This window comes from Amblyraja radiata, chromosome 15 (genome assembly GCF_010909765.2).
Source record: "Amblyraja radiata isolate CabotCenter1 chromosome 15, sAmbRad1.1.pri, whole genome shotgun sequence".
In the NCBI taxonomy this organism is placed as follows: domain Eukaryota; kingdom Metazoa; phylum Chordata; class Chondrichthyes; order Rajiformes; family Rajidae; genus Amblyraja; species Amblyraja radiata.
In genome coordinates, this window is record NC_045970.1 from 42,629,505 (window position 1) to 42,652,606 (window position 23,102).

Below are 23,102 nucleotides of genomic sequence, written 5' to 3' on the forward strand. Positions count from 1 at the left end.
AGCATGCAAACACTGCAAATAAATACTGTACATTTTTGCAGTAAATAAAACCTTTTTTTAGAAAATGTTTTGTGTGTTGATTTGATTGCCTGTTACTGTTCAACTGTGTTAGTGTGTGCACATTAAAAATATGATGCAAAATGAAAGTCGCAAACTATGGAATACATATTTTTCAGTATTGTTATCAAGAAAGCAGTTCTAATTGTTTGATATTATTCATATGGAGGAGAAAATATAATTGCTCTAAAACCTACCTTAATTTTGCAATCTCACTAAAGATAATCCTCCTTTCCCCCCTCTCCCTCCCTCCCCATCTCTCTCTCCCTCCCCATCTCTCTCTCCCCCCTCCCCTTCTCCTCTCTCTCTCCCCACCCTCTCTCTCTCCCCCTCCCCTCTATCTCTCTCCCCCCTCTGTCTCAACCCCCCTTTCCCCCTCTCACATCCCCCTCTCTCTCCCTCCCACGCAGCGAGGCTCCGACTCCAAGCCGCTGACACCGCCGCCCCCCCCCCCCCCACCGGCCCGGAGAAACAGGCACTCCCACAACGCTATATTCCACTACTTACCTGGAGTAGACACCTGGGATCTTTGGTAGACACGAGGCATCGAGGTGATTGTGTGGAGTGCAAATGAAAATCTGAACCGGCCCGGGCCTGAGAGACAGCGTCATTTTGCGTCGCTACTGCGTCACCGGCATCCCCCAACTGCGCAGGCGCGGATGTTCACAATTTTTTTCCCCAAAACTTCCAACGGGCCGGAACCAGAATAACGGGTAATTTTCGTCAAAGTGGAAACGCTGATAGCGGTCCAATTTTTTTTTCCCTTGGCATTTTTCTTACTCTGGGGGGAAAAAAACCTTGACCGGAGGCCCCCTAGCTTTTGAGGCCCTAGGCTTCAGCCTTTGAAGCCTATAGGTAAATCCGGCCCTGCCGAGGCCCTCCTAGATCCCGAGGCCCTAAACTTAAGCTTGTGAAGCTTATACGTAAATCCAGCCCTGGCAACCTGGGAACTGCAGCCAGTCCCAAGGCAAGCAGGCGATCTGGGCGCTACAGCCAGAACTGGGGCAAGCGATCCAACCTGGGTGCTACAGGCAGACCCGGGGTAGTTATCACTTGGAATGTGTAAAAGCTGCTCAACTTTTCTCCACAATCGAAATTTGAATCATGGATGTTTTGGTTCAGTGGTTTCATTGAAGATCAAAGGGAATTTCTTTTCAGTTTCAATAAACACTGACCTGGTTAAAAGTTGGCTCAAAGTTCTCAGCAAGTCCTTAAAGCAGCACACAGGCTGGAAGAATGCATTCTTAGAACTTTTGAGTTTATGGCTGAACAAAACTCCTATTTCCAGTGTAGATAACAATGTTTGCCCTCTGTTGTCATGCTCGATAGAATTTAGATGGTAAATCTCATGGGGTCCTAATAAATTATGTAGGCAGTGAGTGTTACTGGAAATTGGAGGTAGTGTATTTTACAGAATCTCTCAGCACAATGAGAATATATAGGGCAGGATGAACTGATATGGAATGTATATAATCTATGTCATTAGAATAGGTGCAGAGTCGAATATGTTACTGACATTTATTTAATTGTTTTAGTTTTAAATATTGGTATCACTTCTAAGGACAGCATTTATTACTCACCCTCAAGCCAAGAGCCATTTTCTTGAGACACTGCAGTCATTTTAATTAAGTTACTTCCATAATATTATTATGTCCTTCCAAAGGGCGGCGTGGTGGCGCAGCGGTAAAGTTGCTGCCTTACAGCGCTTACTGTGCCTGAGATCCATGTTCGATCCTGACCATGGATGCTGTCTGTACAGAGTTTGTACGTTCTCCCCATGACCTACGTGGTTTTTTCTCTGAGATCTTCGGTTTCCTCCCACACTCCACAGACGTACAGATTTGTAGGTTAATAATTGGCCGGTATAAATGTAAATTGCCCTTAGAATGTGCAGGATAGTGTAAATGTGCGGGGATCGCTGGGCGGTGCGGACTCGATGGGACGAGGGCCTGTTTCCGCGCTGCATCTCTAAACTAAACTAAACTGAACTACTGTAACACTATAACACATGGCTTTCCAGAATTTAGACATTTCCAAGTCAGGTTGGTATGTGACTTGGAGGGGAACCTGTTGATGGTGATCTTCCCATACTTTTTTTGCAGATGATGTTCACTAATCCAGTATAGTAGCAGGAAATGTTTTTGTAAAATGTGGGCTTATGGTCTATGTTGAAAAAGGATAACGGTGAAAGTAAACCGGGTGTATTGTTAAGTTGTTTCAGTGCAACGTTATTAAGGTATTTTAAGAGGAGGCGCTGGCGAAAAATGTAGGAAGGGATACAAATGTAGGAAGGGATACAGTATATTTTGGAATTTTTATGAGGATGTGAGGAAAATCTGTTTTAAGCAAAGAGTAGTTATTATTTGGAACTCACTTACAAAGGGCAAAGAGAGAAGAGTCAACACAGGCTTTCAAAGGAGAATTAGATTGGAAATCAAAATAATGTATAAGACTGAGAGCGAAGAGCAATAATAAGATTGATGAGATTACCCTGCTAGAAGGTAGTACAGACTTAGTGGCCTGAATGGCCTCCTACTTAGCCATAACAATTCAACAATTTTACAATTCCAAATGTTCAGGATGGACTATTAAAATATGAAAGCAAGATAAATGATTGAAATATGCAGTGTGGCATTGTTATTCAGAAGGCTTTCGATAAGGTGGTGCACGTGAGGCTGCTAAAAAACATAGGGGCGCACGGTATTAGAGGCAAGATACTAACACGGATAGAAGATTCGCTGACTCTGGTAGAAGGCAAGGAGTGAAAATAAAGGGGGCCTTTTCCAGTTGGCTGCCGGTGACTAGTGGTGCTTCGCAGGGGTCGGTGTTGGGTCCACTACTTTTCACATTATTTGTTAATGAACTGGACAATGGAATTCATTGAGTATTAGAGTCATAGAGTCTTACAGTGTGGAAACAGGCCCTTCGGCCCAACTTGCCAACGCCAACCAACATGCCCCATCTAAACTGCATTTAGCCCATATTCTTCTAAACCTAATCTATCCATATACCTGTCCAAATGTGTTTTTAAATGTTGTGATAGTATCTGCCTCAACTATCTCCTCTGGCAATTTGTTCCATACAACCCTTTGTGTAAAACGGTTGCCCTTCAGATTCCTATTAAATCTTTCCCCCCTCATCTAAAACCTACGTCCTCTGGTACTTGTTTCCCCTACTCTGAGAAAAGAACTCTGTGTATTTATACTATTTATTCATCTCACGATCTTACACACCTCTATAAGATCAGCCCTCATCTTCCTGTGCTCCAGGGAGGAAAGTCCTAGTCTGCTTATGCTTTTGATGACTTTATGGCCAAGTTTGCGGATTGTACGAAGACTAGTGGAGGGACAGGTAGTGTTGAGGAAGCAAGCAGTCTGAACTTGGACTTGGGAGAGCGGGCAAAGAAGTGGCAAATGGAACACAGCCTAGCAACATGTACGGTCATATTTGCAGGGAATTTTGAATTGAACCTGTACCTAGAGTCACAAAATTAAACATCTCGTAGAACGATGCTAAGTTTCCCCGAAAAAGTCGGTTTATTCAAGGCCTTAACAGTATGCACTAGGAAACACTCTAAGAGAAGCCAAAATGATTCCAAGATTTACAGCACCCACAGCATTTTTATAATCTCAGAACAAGTGATTACTTGTGGATTCTACATTTTTGAAATAATTCATCATTAATCAATGTCTCCATTACCTTTCATCTTTGTTATCTTTCATCTTATGTTCCCTGGTATTTAGAAAACCATTCTCTCATTTGTACAATTGGGCGCAATAAAAGCCACTATTCCCTGATCAGTTCCATTGCCCTCAGCCTACTTTACAACCCCCGATGTTTATTTTAATTAAACTAGTTACTCTGTAGAACCTAAACACATGATGAATCTATTTATTGCCTCACTAACAACCTTAAGTTCCCTATGTCGGCCATTTTCCCATCATCATTCCCCAGTCTGTAAGCTCGTGGGTTAAACCGATTGCAGACCATTCATCTTACCTATAATTTTCAATATTTCCAACATCTGTCGTGCAGTTAGGTAGAAGGAATAAAGGAGAATATTTTCTAAATGGGGAGAGGATTCAGAATTTGTAGGTGCAAAGGGACTTGGGAGTGCAGGTGCAGGATTCCCAAAAGGTTAATTTTCAGGTTGAGTGGGTAGTAAGGAAGGCAAATGCAATGTTAGCATTCATTTCAAAAAGAGTAGAATATACTAGCAAGTGTGTAATGCTGAGGTTTTATGAGGAACTGGGTCAGACCACATTTGGAATATTGTGAGCAGTTTTGGCCCATATCTGAGGAAGGATGTGCTGCCATTGGAGAGGTTCCAGAGGAGGCCTATTGGAATGATCCTGGGGATGATTGGGTTAAGGTTTGAGGTGCGTTTGATAGCTCTGGGCCCATACTTGTGGCCTTTAGATGGATCAGGGGAATCTCATTGATACCTGCCGAATAATGAAAGGCCTAGATAGAGTGGATGTGGAGAAGATGTTTCCAGTAGTGGAAGAGACTAGGACCAGAGGGCACAGATTCAGAATAAATGGACATACCTTCAGAATGGAGATGGGGACAAAATTTATTTAGCCAGGGATCTGTGGGAACTCATTACCACAGAAAAATTGGGTATTTTTAAAGCAAGGATCGATAGGTTCTTCATTATGAAAGGCATTAAAAGTTACAGGGAGAAGGCAGGAACATGGGTTTGAGCGAGAAAAATAGATCAGCCATGATCGTATGGTGGAGCAAATTCGATAGGCCGAATGGCCTAATTCTGCTCCTGTGTCTTATGACCTGATGATTCAAATAAATTGGCAGTAGGCATTGTCATTGTAATATGAAGGCAGGGTGTATTATTCGATATGTGATCACGGATTGGTGTTGGAATGTGTGGTAAGAGCGTTTTATTGGAATCCATAGTCAAGGCGTGTCGTGATGTGGGAATGTGCTGAAATGGTGTAGCATATTCCCTGCTATCTACAAATCTTCTCTAACTTCACCCTCTTTATCAGATTCTAGTTTGTTTAACCCATTTCATCATTGTTTTGTTAATTGGATAATTGCACAATGGAGTTTGTCAGTGCCCTGAAGAATTAAAAGGTTTTCTCATTCTCACAACCTTCTCTGTAAGTAGACGTCGTGCTGCTGTAAACATCTTTGATTCATGGTTAAGCGTTTTTTCACAATTATTTCAGCACTTTGATTGCTTCAAATCTGTCCATCCTAGTTAGACACAAAAAGCTGGAGAAACTCAGCAGATCAGACAATATCTGTCGAGAAAAGGAATAAGCGATGTTTTGGGTCTTACTTCAGACTGAAGAAGGGTCTCGACCTGAAACGTCACCTATTGAGTCTGAAGAAGGGTATCGACCCAAAACGTCACCTATTCCTTTTCTCCAGAGATGTTGTCTGTCCCGTTAAGTTACTCCAGCTTTTTGTGTCTATCTTCAGTTTAAATCAGACAATAGACAATAGGGGCAGGAGTAGGCCATTCGGCCCTTCGAGCCAGCACCGCCATTCACTGTGATCATGGCTGATCATCTACAATTAGTACCCTGTTCCGGCCTTCTCACCATATCCCTTGACTCCACTATCTTTAAGAGCTAAATCAGCATCTGCAGTTCCTTCGTACCCTGTTCATCCAAGTATCAGTTTTCAAGTACATGATGCATAGTATTCTTAGACTTTCATGTGAACTTAGCAACGGATAATGGGTGGGAGAATGGGTCATCTTTTATCATCTTTTCTCATCTCTTCAGCAGTCCCATCATCCCCGTTAGTCATCTGGGTTTGAAGAGACAGGTTTCTCGACAATTCTCATCCATACTTTGCTGACTTTTACCAGATGGTACTTCGATGACACTGATATCTTTCGGAGAATCAAACTATAATTCAAATTCTAGAGAACTCCCATTTGAGACTGTAATTTTCCATTTACTTTTATACAACCCCAGTTAGGCATTCCATTAGTTGCCACTCTGTCTCATTCATGAGCTCTGGATGAACTTTATTCATACAATGTTAAAGACATAGATTGACCTTTCCCAGCTGGTTGTGGATATTAACACATTATTTATTGCAGAAGATATTAACCTGATATTAAATTCATCCCTGGACGATAGCACTGAACAAAGTATACAGTGGTATCACTAGGCTGTACTCTGCCCCAGAAATTAATTAATTTCATGAAAGTCAATAGCACGAAGAATCGAATATAGAGTGCAGGACATTAAAATTATTTAATATCATGTCTAGAGCTACCAACTGGTGATGAAATTCTTGTCAATGCATTTCCATGAGGCCATTTCTTCATTTCAAGATGATCCCAGATCTAAAGAATGATATTGTCAAACTGACAGATTTTGTCAATGTTTAATATTTTACCCCCCTCCTGGATACAGAGCATTTAGCTGGACAATAATCATTGCAATTGCGGATATTAGAGTCCTAGAGAGTCATATAGTGTGGAAACAGGCTCTTCGACCCAACTTGCCCACACCAGCAAACATGTCCCAGCTGCACTAGTCCCACCTGCCCATGTTTGGTCCATATCCCATCAAACCAGTCCTATCCACATACCTGTCTAACTGTTTCTTAAACATTGGAATAGTCACTGCCTCAACTACCTCCTCTACCAGCTCTTTCCATACACCCCTACCCTTTGTGCAAAAAAAGCTACTCCTCAAACTCCGATTAAATCTTTTCCTTTTCATCCTTAAACCTATGTCCTCTAGTCCTCGGTCCACCTACTCTAGGCAAGAGACTCTGTGCACCTACCTGATTTTATACCTCTATAAAATCACCCCTCATCCTCCTGCACTCCAAGGAATAGAGACCCAGCCTGCTCAACTTCTCCCTCTAGTTCAGACCCACTAGTCCTGGGAACATCCTTGTAAATCTTCTCTGTTCCCTTTCCAACTTGACAACATCTTTACTATAACATGGTGCCCAGAACTAAACACAACTAAATGCGGCCTCACCAACGTCTTATACAACTGCAACATGACCTCCCAACTTCTATACTCAGTTCTCTATTCTGTTGAAAGTCAGGCATATTTTTATTTCCCTTTTAGTTTGGTTTTCACGCATCTGCAGTTTATTAAACAAAATCATGTCCATTGCTATTTGGAAAGCATTGATGCTTGGGATTTGATTAGATTTTTTATGTTGCTTTAAGTTGCAAGCAGAATTGTTTGCTGTTAATTCAAATATAATCAAATAATTTGTCCCGTTGCACCTTTGCCATTAAAGAAATGTGTTAACTATGCTTGTTTGAAAAGCGTTCAGTCCAAATCCCAAGACATTTAATGGTTTTGATGTCTTTAGGTAAGTTCTTAAGTTCTTAAGTCTGGGTTTAAGGCCATCAACAGTCCAGAAATCAATGCTCACCTATTCAAATTGATTAGATTTTGAAGCAGAATTTTTATTTGCATTTGCCTCTGGTGTTAAATTACCCCAGAGAAAGCACTTTGTCCCACCATTCCTTGTACCTAATACCTACTAATCCAGGCAGGATTAGTAGGTATTAGAGATAAGGATCGATATGGATCGAAGATGAGCAAATTACGAATCCAAAAAAAATATGGGTGGAAGGGCATAAGGGGAATGGGACAGGGATAATCAATACAAATCCAGGTGGGGGACAGGGAAGAGTGGGGGTACGGGGGTGGGGGGAGAGAGTGGGGAAGAGGGGGCAGTGGGTTGTTTGTTGGTTACTTGCCTAAAATTGGAGAATTAAATGTTAAAGCTGTTGGGTTGTAAGCTCCCCGAGCAGCATATGAGGTGATGTGGGGGGAAGAAGATGATGGGTGGGTTAGTAGTTACCTAAAATTGGAGGATTTAATGTTCTTTCTCTTGGGTTGTGAGCTACCCAAGCGGAATGTGATGCGCTGCTCCTTTATTTAGTGTGTGCTACCTCGCTTTGACAGTGGAGGAGGCCCAGACCAGAAAGCTCAGTGTGGGATTGGGGAGTTAAAATAGTTAACAACCGAGAGATCCAGTAGGCCTTGACGGACTGAGCGCAAGTGATAACTGAAATGGTCGCCGAGTCTACCCTTTGTCTTGCCGATGGACAGGAGGCCACATCAGGAATACCAGAGGGAGTAGATCACGTTAGAGGAGGTACATGTGAACCTCTGTCTCACCTGGAAGGACTGCTGGGGTCTCTGGATGAAGGCGAGGGGAAGGTGTTACGTCTCCTGCGATTGCAGGGGAAAATACCTGGGAAGGAGGTGGTTTGGGTGAGAAGGGGTGAGTAAACCACCTTCCCTTCTTTTTATCTCCTCCCTATTTTTCTGACCCTTTCTCCTCTGTGCCCCACCTGAACTCACACCTGTTTGTCCTCTCCCCTTCCCCTTCTGCCTACATTCCTTAGTCAAGCTTAACAATTCTCAACTCTTCAATCTTCGATTTTATACTTTACTCCCCAACCAATAAAGGAAAGTATGGTGTAAGTCTTATTTACCACCCTATCTACTTGTGCCAGAAGGCTTTCGGCACATTGGCCTTTTATCAGTGAGGTTATTGAGTACAGAAGTTGGGATGTTATGTTACAGTTGTACAAGACATTAGTGAGGCCACGTTTGGAGTGCAGACACTCCCCAACATGCATTAGGGTGACGTTCCATAAACACTTCTGTGAGTCAGATTTTGTGTAAGTAGGAATCACCTTAAAACGAGGTAGAAACAAAATGCAGCAAAGGACTGATTTTCTCCATCATCCAAAAGAGAGAGGTTGGGCAGGCTCGGACTTTGGAGCGCCGGAGGATGAGGGTGATCATATACAGGTGTATAGGAACAAGAGGGGGATAGATAGATAGGATAGATGCGCAGTCTTTTTCCCAGAGTAGGGAAAATCAAGATCCTGAGGTCAAAATGACTGAATTGGTCTGAAAAAAGGATCCGAATGTACATGTTCATCTATCCATGTTCTGCCTGATGGACCTGCTGAGTTACTCAAGCACTTCGTGTCGTTTCACCTTAAAACTAGGCACCGATGGCATTGGTCTGCACCAGATCTCTCTGTTTTGCCACATTCTCCTGTTACTGTTTAAGTGCTGCCAAAGGTGCAACAGCGCACACTTGTCAGAGTTAAAGTCCATTTAAAGGCCGTTCCTTGGCTACCCTTCCCGACTGATCTAAATCCCATTGAAGCTGTCTGGTTTTGGGGTGGGGGGGGGGGGGTTGGAGAAGCAGGGCAGCAAGAACTCTGATCCTAACTTCAGATATCTATCCCAGTGACCAGAGTCTTCAATTAATCATGGGTGCTTGCCCCCATGTCGACTCTGCTGAGCAGCTCCATCAGTGGAATTACTTGAGCACGGTTGCTTTAAGAACTCCAGTCATGATGAAACACGGCACAGGTCCCTCCAGTGGGAAAATTTAAGATCCTAGCATCATAGAGATCAGGTAACAATATTTTGCTATAGTGGCAGTCTTTTAGTTTATTATCTCCTGCTGTTGGTTTGTTAATGTCTTTGAATATACACAAGACTATTAGCTGTTCTATAAATAGTGGTTTGTGAAGTCTGTACACTTATCAAAATGACAACTGTCGGCAGAGTCAGTGAACTAATTTTTCTTTGCAAGCTGGAGAGAGCAGCGTTGGCAGGCGTTGTTTCCAGGGAATGAATTATTCTCGATAAATTCTTTCATAGTAAAAATCCGCTAATCTGCTTATCTGACTATTTGGAAATCCAAACAATTTAGCTTCTGGCTCACCAGGGCTCTGAGCTCCCTTCGACACTCTGAGGTTATTTTTCCCGTACTCCCTTGCACGCACCAGTTTCCGCACTCCATTACCAAGTCCTTTTCAGAATGGCAGGCAGTGACTAGTGGGGCACCACAAGGCTCGGTGCTGGGACTGCAGCTATTTACAATATACATGAATGATTTAGATGAAGGGATTAAAAGTAACATTGGCAGATTTGCAGACGACACAAAGCTGGATAGCAGTGTGAACTGTGAAGAGGATGCTATGAGGATGCAGGGTGACTTGGACAGGTTGGGTGTGTGGGCAGATGCATGGCAGATGCAGTTTAATGAGGACGAATGTGAGATTATCCACTTTGGTGGCAAAAACAGGAAGGCAGATTACTGTATAATGGAGACAAATGGGAAAAGGAGAAGTACAACAGGATCTGGGGGTCCTTGTTCATCAGTCACTGAAAGTAAGCATGCAGGTACAGCAGGCAGTGAAGAAAGCAAATGGCATGTTGGCCTTCATAACAAGAGGAGTTGAGTATAGGAGCAAAGAGATCCTTCTAAAGTTGTACAGGGCCCAGTGAGACCACACCTGGAGTATTGTGTGCAGTTTTGGTCTCCCAATTTGAGGAAGGACATTCTTGCGTAGTGCAGCGTAGGTTCACCAGGTTAATTCCTGGGATGGCGGGACTGTCATATGTTGATAGAATGGAGCGGCTGGGCTTGTATACTCTGGAATTTAGAAGGATGAGAGGGAATCGTATTGAAACATATAAGGTTATTAAGGGTTTGAATACGTTAGAGGCAGGAAACATGTTCCCGATGTTGGGGGAGTCCAGAACTAGGGGCCACAGTTTAAGAATAAGGGGTAAGCCATTTAGAACAGAGATGAGGAAAAACTTTTTTACACAGAGAGTTGTGAGTCCGTGGAATTCTCTACCTCAGAGGGCGGTGGGGGCTGGTTCTCTTGATGGTTTCAAGAGAGAGCTAGATAGGACTCTTAAAGGTAGTCGAGTCAAGGGATATGGGGAGAAAGCAGGAACTGGGTACTGATTGTGGATGATCAGCCATAATCACATTGAATGGTGGTGCTAGCTCGAGGGGACGAATGGCCTACTCCTGCACCTATTGTTTATTGTCTATTGTCACTCTCCCGGGTTGCAGTCTCTGCACTCCCTTACACTCTCCATAGTCTCAGTTCCTGCACTCCCTTCCACTCTCCCTTCCGCTCTCCAGGGTTCCAGTTCCCACACACTCTTCCACTCTCCAGAGCCCTGGTCCCTGAGCCCCTAGTTCCCAAGCTCCTTTCTACTCTCCAGGACTCTGCACTTGATGCTTGAAGAGGGGATCTTATAGAAACTTACAAAATTCTTAAGGGGTTGGACAGGCTAGATTTTTCACACAGAGAGTGGTGAATCTCTGGAATTCTCTGCCACAGAAGATAGTTGAGGCCAGTACTGTGGCTATATTTAAGAGGGAGTTAGATGTGGCCCTTGTGGCTAAAGGGATCAGGGGGTATGGAGAGAAGGCAGGTACAGGATACTGAGTTGGATGATCAGCCATGATCATATTGAGTGGCGGTGCAGGCTCGAAGGGCCGAATGGCCTACTCCTGCACCTATTTTCTATGTTTCTATGTTTCTATGTTGATCCGCCATAATTGAATGGCAGAGTAGACTTGATGGGCCGAATGTCCTAATTCTATTCCTATTACTTCCTTATAACTTCCTTCCGTCACCAAGGCTCAGCTTCCTTGCACTCTCTTTCACTCTTCTGGGTCCTGGTTCCCCCTCTTATTTAAACCCATTTATTTCAGCTTCCCACATCCTACTTAGACAGACACAGTGCCTCAGCGGTGAAGTTGCTGCCTTACAGTGCCAGAAACCCGGGTTCGATCCTGACCATGGGTGCTGTCTGTACGCAGTCTGCACGTTGTACCCTGTGACTGCGTGGGTTTTTTGCCGGTGCACTGGTTTCCTCCCACTTTCCAAAGACGTAGGTTTGTAGGTTAATTGACTTCAGTAAAAATTGTAAATTGTCCCTTGTGGGTAGGGTAGTGTTAGTGTGCGGGGATCACTGGTCGGCTCGGACACGTTGGGCTGAAGGGCCTGTTTCATCGCTGTATCTCTAAACTACACTAAATTAAACTACTGGGTTTCTGGAAAATGTATTATTCTGCTGGGTAACGTCTTTAACCACCTGAATTAAAAGTGTATTGAATATTTATTAAAAAAACATCAACCAGAAATCTGCTTGATTGCACCATTAAGGTCCTGAGTTTGGCAGATTATTGCAGTTACATTGTACGTTGAGTTATTATGGTAGAGAAGAAGGCCTCTCAGCCCATTAGCCAACTCCTAGGAGAACAACTATAACTATTCAAGTCCACGGTAGACTTTTGATTTATTTCCGCTCAAATGATGATCAAATTCATTTTGATTCTTCTGCCACTTAGCTGCACCATGGGTTAGTTTCACACTGGCCAGTTCTTCTACCTGCGCATCTTTGGGTTGTAGAAGGAAACCGGAGCACCCAGGAGGAGGTCCAAAATTCCAGGGAGGATGTGCAGACTTCACGTAGGAGCATCTGAGGGTTCCCTAGAGGCAGCAACAACACAAATTAAAAGTGGCACCATGCTGCAGCACCAAAACAGGCCATTCGATCCATCTTGCCTTTGCCCGTATTTATGGGTCACACATGTTTTCTTTTCCCCAACTCTGAATGATTGACGTCTTAAAATTAGCAAAGGCATGATCTAAAGCCAGCCCATGTATCTCCATAGAGGGATCATGATCAACAGTTTCTAAAAAACTGCATTTACCTCAAGCTATCTTCATTTGATACTTCTGTCTGTCAGCAAGGCTTTAAATAGTCATTTGTGAAATCCATGCATTTATCAATGTGACATCTGTCAGCAGAGGCAGTGAACTGGCTGGCTAGATAATGGAGCATTCTCCATTCGATGTTGTTATTGCGATAAACATAAGCAGTCCCATATTCAACAACATAAGCAGTCCCATATTCAACTACAATGATACAATATTTGCAATATTCTTCTTTGGCGATTTACTGCCCTTATATGCCCCTAAACAGTAATCTGTGTGCAGAAGTGTAAAAGTAGGAAACCAGCTAATTTGGCGCAATGTGCGAAGATGATTTAGCATTAAAAAGGATAAAACAATGCGGTTCAATCAACTCCTTCCCTTCATATTCTTCTGCGTTGAAGATGATTGTATAGTTCTGAGCTTCTTAGTCTGTTCCCAGTAAACTAGTAAGCTCCAATAGTAAGCTCCAAAGTGCTGGAGTAACTTTGGACATGTGCATAGCAACCTAGATTTAATTTGAACGTCCGCTGCTGTGAATGCATAAGAATGCTTCTGCCTTATCTGTTACATTCACAAACGGATGTCTGTGGAATCTTGGGGCAGGTGTGGGACAGTGAGATTGGGGTGGTGGTGGCATTAAGCTTTGGCGAGACTTAGTCATGAGGATGCTTGGAGTTCAGATATACAGCACTAAACCAAGCCATTTGGGCTCACCATGTTTACGCACACAATCGATCAACCGTTCACACAAGATATGGGAAGAAACCAGAGCACCTGGAGGAGACCCTTTCATTCAGCCCTCTGCCCATAGCTTTTGTCTGACAATATCTGAAACAAAAAATACACTTGTTAAAATTAATGATATTATTGGGAGCAAAGTGGTGCAGTGGGTACAGCCACTGCCTCACAGTGCAGAGCCCCGGGTTCAATTCAGACCTTGTGTCTGTGTGGAGTATATACCTGTGATCAGATGGGTCTCCGCAGGGTGCTCTGGTCCTTGAATGGGCACAAATTTGCAAGTGGATTCTCCAGTTTAAGAGCTGAATTCTAGAGCCACAGAACTGAACTCTCGAGATGAGTGGAGAGAGAGACAACGCTGCTTTTGAACGAATGTGGCATCAAGGAGCTCTGGAAAAACTGAAGTCCACAGGCGTCAAAGGGAAGCTGCCCCAGGGTCTGAAGTCATGCCCTGCTCAAAGGAAGAAGATTGTGAAAGCATATGGTCATTGCTGTGATGTACCTTGCCATATTCATATTTGCCGATGACACAGAAGGCGATCACACAGCCCATCTAATCTACACCAGCTGTCAGATCAATCCCATTCCTGCATTTATTTTCCCTCCAACAGATGCTCTCACAGTTTCCTATTTATTAAGACCTCACCCCCATTCGCGATTCACGCACCTACCACATACACTAATCACAATGTACTGTACAGCAGCCAATTAACCCACCAGCAGATCTTTGGGATGCGATAGGAAACCAGAACACTTGGAGGAACAAGGAAAAGCATGAATACTCTGGACAGACAGCAGCGGACATTAGAATTAAATCCAGGTCACTAAGGACATGCGCAACCAAACTCTATGGTTAGGTTGCACTCCAGCCAAACCTGGGCACAAAGAGTGCGCTACAGACATTTTGAAATAAATCAGGCCGCATCTATAGTTGGAGGTTTTCCATCAAGTAAGTATTAACATGGAAACAGTTGACTTTTCTGTCTCCTTTCAGTCAGTATCATTTATCCTTCCAGCGATTGCAGAATTCAATTTAATGTATAAGAAAAAAACAATAACAGTAAGCTCAGGAAGTCTCAGTCTGTTGTTGTCCATTATTGTCTTAATGTAGTGATTTGTATAATTAATCTTCAATTAGCATCTTAATCTGTTTAAAATAAATTATTTTTTCAAGCCAGTTATCACCCAGGGATACCAGACCAGACGTAGTCTTCAGGTGAGGTGTACTTTGAAGGTGTAGATAATTGCTCAGTTCAAGCAGAGATGAGATTATTTCTAATGTGACATGCAGTGCGCATTTTAAAATGAGATATCCTGAATAATGTATTGACTTAATGGCTGAGAATTTGCTAAGTGTGGCTCTCTGCTTGCACTTGCCATGGTCGTTCAGCACTTGCTGCAAGTTCCGTTAGTTATTTCTGGATATAGCCTGCTGGACTGAATGGGAAATTCCCTGCACAGGACTTGGGCCTCGCTCAGAGTCATCAGGTCAGGTAGGTGGAACAGAACTGTCGAGGAAACCTTTGACAGTCACCCAAGCCCTGCCCTTTCGTTTGCTGCCCTCTAAGACTTCCAAAGCTATTAAAAATGAAATAAACAGAATTAAAAAGTGACTCAAAGTAAAAAAAAAGGTTTACTTAAAGGGGGCGGCACAGTGGCGCAGTAGTAGAAACATAGAAACATAGAAAATAGGTGCAGGAGTAGGCCATTCGGCCCTTCGAGCCTGCACCGCCATTCAATATGATCATGGCTGATCATCCAACTCAGTATCCTGTACCTGCCTTCTCTCCATACCCCCTGATCCCTTTAGCCACAAGGGCCACATCTAACTCCCTCTTAAATATAGCCAATGAACTGGCCTCAACTACTTTCTGTGGCAGAGAATTCCAGAGATTCACCACTCTCTGTGTGAAAAATTGCTGCCTCCAGCTTAGAGTTGCTGCCTTACAACGTCAGAGATCCGGGTTCGTTCCTGACTACGGGTGCGGCCTGAACGTTCTCCGGTTGCCCCAGTTTCCTCCCACACTCCAAAGGCGTACAGGTTTGTAGTCTAATAGGCTTGGTAAAATTATAAATTGTCCCTAATGTGTGTGTGTAGTTTAGTGTGTTTTAGTCCTTGTTTCTTTCAATAGCAGCATCTATTAATGTTTTGGAAAGGCAAGGAGAGAGTTGGTGAGTGTCCCCAGTGTGTAGGATAGAACTAGTGTTGGTCGGCACGGACTCGGTGGGCTGAAGGGCCTGTTTCCATATCTAAACTAAAAGCAGTGAAGATGCAGAACCGTGGGAGGCTGTTTTATGTTATCTTCTAAAGTTGGTGATCAGCCATTTTGAGAGGAGGGCAGGCATTTTTGAGAAATCGGTGCGAGAGTAGAAAGAAAGCTATGTTTTGATTGAAAAGGGACTGTTTCATGTGAAGATGGAACATTTGAAAAGCAGATGTTTGATTGGTAGGGGAAGAGATACTAAAAGCGAAACTAAACTAAAAGCAGCCAATAAAAGGAAGGTAGACAAAAATGCCGGAGAAACTCAGCGGGTGAGGCAACATCTATGGAGCGAAGGAAATAGGCAATGTTTCGGGCTGAAACCCTTCTTCCGTAGCCTATTTCCTTCGCTCCATAGATGCTGCCTCACCCGCTGAGTTTCTCCAGCATTTTTGTCTACCTTCGATTTTCCAGCATTTGCAGTTCCTTCTTCAACAATAAAAGGAAGGGATGGTTTAGCAGAGCAGCCTGTTGGCAGCGGTCGTGTTGAGAGAGGGACTGTGTTGAGACTTTGCCTGAAGACGCTGTGTTGCGGGGAAGCACAGTGCTGAGGTCTTGGCTCAAAACTCTGTGTCAAGGGAAAGTGCACCATTGAGGCCTTGGCTAAAGAGGCTTTGGCGAGACAGCTGAGAAAAGGGTAACAGCAGATTTTCCGTTTTTCTGAGTAATTTTTCCTTGATTTTTGGTACCATAGACATGGCAGGTGGGATAGTGGAATGCTTTTCCTGCAGGAAGTTGGAAGTCTTGGGCATTTCCAGTGTCCCCGAGGACTACACCTGAACTAAGTGCCTCGGCTACAGCTCCTTAAGGAGTGTGTTAAGGAACTGGAGCTGCAGCAGGATGACCTCAGGTGTATCCAAAGGGTGTGAAAGTGTCACAGATAAGAATAACAGTGAGGTGGTAACGACTGAGATACAAGCAGGAAATAGATGGGTGACCACCAGGGAAGGAGCAGGCAGAAAGTTCCGCTCAACAGGTTACGCTCGGAAGGTAGATTAAAAAAGCTGGAGTAACTCAGCGGGACTGGCAGCATCTCTGGAGAGAAAGAATGGGTGATGTTTCGGGTCAAAATGTCACCCATTCCTTCTCTCCAGAGATGTTGTCTGTCCCGCTGAGTTACTCCAGCTTTTTGTGTCTATCTTTGGTTTAAACCAGCATCTGCAGTTCCTTCCTACACAATAGTTACGCTCCTTTGGGTACTGTTGTGGCAGAAGACCGGTTAGGGGAGAGCATCAACAACAGCAGTGGTCTGCAGTGTGGGGCCTAGTCCCACCTGCCTATTTGGCCCTTATCTCTCTAAACCTTTTTCCTATCCATGTACCTGTCCAAATGTCATTGAAATGGTGTTATGGTTCCAAATTAATTATTTGCAGGAGCCTCATAACTAGTCTATAGTGATGAGAAAAGGGTGATAACAATACTGGAGTAGCTCAGTGGGACAGGCAGCATCTCTGCGGAGATAGAACGGGTGACGTTTCGGATTGAGACTGAGAAGGGTCTCGAGCCGAAACGTCACCCATTCCTTCTCTCCAGAGATGCTGCCTGTCCCGCTGAGTTACTCCAGCATTTTGTGTCTACCTTCGATTTAAACCCGCATCTGCACTTCTTTCCTCCACAGGGTGATAACTATGGTGAGCCACGGTTCATAATATTTAAGGTTGGATTCTAATTTTGGAGAAAACGGGGCAGAAGAACAATGTGTGGTTCCCCCATTGCAACCTACTTTCTCAAAACATTGGTTTTAATTAACTACGTTATTTATGCTTCATAAGATTAACATAAACACATAAAAAATAGGTACAGGTGTAGGCCATTCGGCCCTTCGAGCCTGCACCGCCATTCAATATGATCATGGCTGATCATCCAACTCAGTATCTTGTACCTGCCTTCTCTCCATACCCCCTGATACCTTTAGCCACAAGGGCCGCATCTAACTCCCTCTTAAATATAGCCAATGAACTGGCCTCAACTACCTTCTGTGGCAGAGAATTCCAGAGATTCACCACTCTCTGTGTGAAAAATGTTTTTCTCATCTCGGTCCTAAAAGATTTCCCCCTTACCCTTAAACTTGGTATTGTAACACGTTGAATATTGATTCCAGTTTTATTCTCCCCATCTTGTTTTCCAGAAAGTCACATTCTAGAAGATGTGAATAACTGCATCATCTCTTTGAGGGTGAGCAACGCAGAGACCCTGGACCGTGTGGCCGGAGCAATTCAAGGACGAGCTGCTCGAGTTGCTCACGTTGTCAGCTGCGAGATGGAAAATTATGAGTCTGGGATCTACACTGAAAAAGTGATGAGATTAGTCCAGGATTTGGAAGGATTTGGTAGGTGTCTTCTATTTGATCTGTGAGGAATCATTGGTGTTTCAAGCTAAGCTTTGTCTCAATTTACTAGTCGCAGTTCAGTCCAGTTTGGTTTATTGTCACGTGTACCGAAGTACAGTGAAAAGCTTTTGCTGCGTGCTAACCAGTCGGCAGAAAGACAATCCATGATTACAATCGATCCATTCACAGTGTGTAGATACATGATAAGGGAATAACGTTTAGTGCAAGGTAAAGCCAGCAAAGTCCGATCAAGGGCAGTCTGAGGGTCACCAATGAGGTAATAATAATAATAATAATAAATTTTATTTATGGGCGCCTTTCAAAAGTCTCAAGGACACCTTACAGAATTTAACAAGAGTAAAAAACATATAATCGGAATAAAATGAATAATAAAGACATCACCAATACACAAATTAAAGACAGAATTCGATCCAAAGACAAAAAAAAAATAATCAAAAACACATTGTGAAGAGAGAGTAGCGGGAGCTAAACCGCGCCAGCGTCCACTCTCCCTTCCGACAGCCATCTTGGACACAAACTAAAATAATCACTTACACACAAAAATCATCCCCCCACAATGGTTACCACTGTGGGGGAAGGCACCATGTCCAGTCCCCATCCCCAGTTCTCCCTAAGTCAGGCCTATTGAGGCCTCCGCTATTGCCTCTACGGAGGCCCGATGTTCCTGGCCGTTCTCGCCGGGTGCTGTTGCGTCGGGAGAGTCCTCTCAGCGGCTGGGCCACCTGGAACGGCCGCTTCCTTACCGGAGACCGCGGCTTCCGAAGCCGACAAGGCCGTGCCGGTTTTGAGCTCCCAGGCTCCCGATGTTGAAGTCGGCGCCGCCCGCTCCGCTCCGCAGACCCGCAGCCCGGAGGTGTTGAACTCGGCGGTCACAGCTCACCGGAGCTCCAGCGCGTCGATCCAGCGCGGCGACCCAGGCAAGGCATCGTCCGCTCCGCTCCGCGATAGCGCTCCAGCGCTGTGCCGCCACCGAAGCCGAGGTGCTGGGCGGTCCCCGCCAGGAAACGGCGCTCCACGCCCGCTGGTAGGCCACGAGGACGGGTCGACGGGGCAGCCCGGAGAAAAAGCTGCCTCACCGACCAGGTAGGGACCTAGAAATATAGTTACCCCCTTCCCCCCACATTAAAAAGTCTATTTCTCCCACAAACAAAACATAGGACTCACTAGAACTACAAAAAACAAAAAAAACAACAACAAAAAAAGTGAATTAAACGGACGGCTGCTGGTTAGCAGCCGTTCCCCAAGATGGCTACCTCCTCGGAGGAGGTAGATAGTAGTTCAGCACTAGTCTCTGGTTGTGGTAGGATGATTCATTTGCTGGATTACAGCTGGGAAGAAACTGTCCCTGAATCTGGTGGTGTGCGTTTTCACACTTCTATACCTTTTGCCTGATGGGAAAGGGGAGATGAGGGAGTGGTCAAGGTGCGACTCGTCCTTGATTATGCTGCTGGCCTTGCCGAGGCAACATGAGGTATAAATGGAGGCAATACAAGGGAGATGGTTAGGTCTATTTCAAAGTCAGAGTTTGCCTTTCCTTCTTTGCCTCAATCTCACTTCACCTGGAGTGATCTGTATCAGAACAGTGCCATAACCGAATAGGCCAGCAAGTGTGTCTGTGTGGACATGTATGTACACTCTTTACCCACACGTTTGGTTGCAGTCTCTTTAAAGAGTGTTGTACTTCCGGTGGCGCTGGTGCCAGCAGCCTCCACCTACATCTTTTTGTTTTGTTGTTTATTTAGTTATGTAAAAGTGTGTTTTTTTGTGTTTTGATGTGGGGGAAGAGGGTACGGTGCGGGGGATACCATCCTTCAGCCGCTTCCTGGTGAAGACGCGACTATTATTCGAGTCGCGTCCTCGCCCCCCCCCCCCCCCCAGCGGCCTACCTACTGGATTGGCGCGGCCTTTCCTGCCGGGATCGACCAGAGCTCCAGCAGCGGCGGGACAGCGCTGTAACATCGCGGGGCTGGCGATGCCTTACCAGGTATCGCCGTCTGGAGCCCGGAGTGCTGGACCTGCTGCACCGACATCATGGAGCTGCGGTTTGCGGGCTCCCAACGCGGGCGGCGCTGATCAACAACGTGGGGTCCTGTGACCCTGCCCGACTCGGGAGCTGCGGACTCGGGCGCTGCGGGCTCGAGCGCTGCGGGCTCGGGCGCTGCGGGCTCGGACGCTGCGGGCTCGGACGCTGCGGGCTCGGGCGCTGCGGACTCGGGCGCTGCGGACTCGGGCGCTGCGGACTCCGGCTGTGGGAGGCGGCTGATCAGGAGGTCCGGGCCGCTGAGGAGGAGGATGTTCACCGTCGGGGTTCGGCGTCGGCGTTCCACCAGCCCGGCGTGAGGGCCTAAACATCGGGCCGCCCGGGGCGGCGACTGCGGGTGCTAGGAAGGCCTCGACCACGAGTGAACATCTGGGAAGAACGGAGGGGAGGCTGGCTGGACTATGGTGCCTTCCTCACCTTGGTGCCACTGTGTCATGTTGTGTCGTGGACTTTCAGTGTTTGTGCTTTTTTTTAAATTCTATTTTATTTTTAATATGGTTTATTATTTATTATTATTTATTTATTTTTTATGATACTGCCTGTAAGGGAAATTCATTTCGTTGTCTCTAACTGAGACAATGACAATAAATTTGAATACAATACAATACAATACAATACAAGAATAGCAACATTTCTGAAATGCTGAACTGAAAATTTTAAACTGAATTCTTGAACTTGGAGGAGTTGCTTTCTTGAAATATATCAATGTTGGTACTAAAATGGCAATGGGCTGTCTCATCATCTCTTAACAGCAGTGAGATTATTTAAGGTCACACAATCTGACAGCATGAAACAGGCCCTTCTAACAACCAAGCCCGTGCTGACCATCAACTCTCGATTTACACTAGTCAGAGGGTGGTGAATCTGTGGAATTCTTTGTCACAGAAGGCTGTGGAGACCGTCAGTGGACATTTTTAAGGCAGAGATAGATAGATTCTTGATTAGTACAGGTGTGAGAGGTTATGGGGCGAAGGCAGGAGAATGGGGTGAGGCAGGAGAGACAGATCAGCCATGACTGAATGGCAGGGTAGACTTGATTGGCCGAATGGCCTACTGCTACTCCTATTCCTTATGACCTCTTTGGATACTTTCAAGAGAGAGCTAGATAGGGCTCTTAAAGATATCGGAGTCAGGGGATATGGGGAGAAGGCAGGAACGGGGGTACTGATTGGGGATGATCAGCCATGATCACATTGAATGGCGGTGCTGGTTCGAAGGGCCGAATGGCCTATTCCTGCACCTATTGTCTATTGTCTATTGACCTTATGACTAATCCAACTCCAGCTCGCCACATTCCCATCAATTGTCCCCGGCCCCTTTGCCATCACACTAAGAACAAGTCACAGAGGCAGCAACTTTACCGCTGCGCCACATGCCGCAACAAATTGCTGGGATAAATTCTCGATCACACGCATCATTGGCCATTCGCAAAGATAGAATGGTTGAGACCCTTTCGGTTCCGCTGAACAGCACAGTTTAAGGGGCCACTTGCACGGTTTGCCGAAGCTTCTGCCGTCAGTTTGAGAGGACCCTGGACGCTGCCTGGTGTTTCAGAACTCTGCCTCCCGGGACTCTGGGTGAGGTCCGCTGACAAAGGCACACGCCATGCCTGTCCCAAGGGTGCAGCTGCCGTGGTGCACAACCGCATGCTGCATGAGCCGAAGTTGCAGAGCGATAATGCAACGGCACCACTGTCATACCCGAGAAATCCCACTGCATGAGGACTTGAGTGAGGTAGGAGGGGACTGCAGATGCTGGTTTACACCGAAGATAGACACAAAATGCTGGAGTAACTCAACGGGACAGGCAGCATCTCTGGAGCAAAACAAATTGGCGACGTTTCGGGTCGGGTCCTTTCTTCAATTTGTGTCTTTTTCTCTTGCGGTTGGAACCTGTAATGTTGAAATCTGTATAAAACATTCATCTATATTAATCCTAAGGTTAAACTTAGAGGGTGTTTGAGTATTTCCATTGTCGTGCGTACAAAACCAAGTGCCCTTGCTTTTGTCTGCATCTCCACGGTTTTCAGATCCTGGTTCACTTCACAGGTTCAGAGGTTGATGTGTTTCACTGAACTGTTAAATGTCAAAATCACCTGGTAGGATTCAACATATTGCAGACAACAGTCAGCCTTGAGAGGGAATTTGTAAACAGTCTATAGATAGACTCAACCTATAACTAGATTGTATAAGGTGCCCGCAGATTGAGGCTATGTCTCAATCTCTATCTCAAAGACTGAGACATGTCTCTAGCCTGCAGTCCCAATCTACAGACTCAGTTTTAAATCACTCAGTGGAATTAATCTGCGGACTGAGCCTCCGTTTGTAATTAACCTGTAGACTAAGCGAATAACTGTACATAACCTGGGCCTGCAATCTGAGCCAGCCAAAAGCGACCAAACTAAGCCTGTAATTAGTTTTCAGACTGAGTTGGCGATCAATTTATAATTAAGCGGCTAATCCAGCACAAATGAGGGCTGCCATCAGAATCAAGAAAGGTCCCTGTTCACGTAAAATTATATTTGCTTGGTTGCAAGTGGGACCGTGCTGGCTGCTCAATGTTCCAGAAGTAATAAAGAGAAAGGTAAAAGAAGTGGGGCAGTTGCATTACTAATCTGGGAGACTGCACGGCGATAACCAGAGAGGACATACTGGAGCGTTCTTCCGCTGAGGCGATGTGGATAGAGCTCGAAAACAGGAAAGATGCAATCACTCTAATGGGATTATACTGTAGGGGTCCCAAAGCCAGCAGGAGATGGAAGAACAGATATGGAGACAGATTACGGAAAAGTGCAAAAGCGGGATTGTCTAAGTGGGTAACTTTAATTGTCACAACATTGACTGGGATTTACTCAGTGCAAAGGTTTAGGAGGGGCAGAATTTGTCAGGTCTATCTTAGAGTTTCCTAAAACAGTATGTGGATAGTCCAACTCGGGGAGAACCCTTACTTGATCTTGTATTGGGAAAACGAGCCTGGCTTGGTGACTGGGGTTTCAATGGAAGGGCATGTTGGGAACAGTGATCACAGCGCTGTACCCTTTAAGGAACTGCAGATACTGGTTTGCAAAGAAAAGACACAGAATGCTGGAGCAACTCTGCAAGTTATTGACACATTGAGTTAAGGGCCTGTTCC

The 23,102-nt window shown here is 45.0% G+C and overlaps 1 protein-coding gene across 1 annotated transcript in view; it reads left to right on the forward strand.

Annotated features, from left to right (window-relative positions):
• ctnna3 (catenin alpha 3) overlaps positions 1-23,102 on the forward strand; it is a 1,079,953-nt gene that overhangs the window by 829,056 nt on the left and 227,795 nt on the right. Inside the window, exon 12 of the mRNA XM_033034268.1 lies at positions 17,708-17,908. Within this exon, the coding sequence (XP_032890159.1) occupies positions 17,708-17,908 (201 nt within the window). The remainder of the gene's footprint in view (positions 1-17,707; positions 17,909-23,102) is intronic.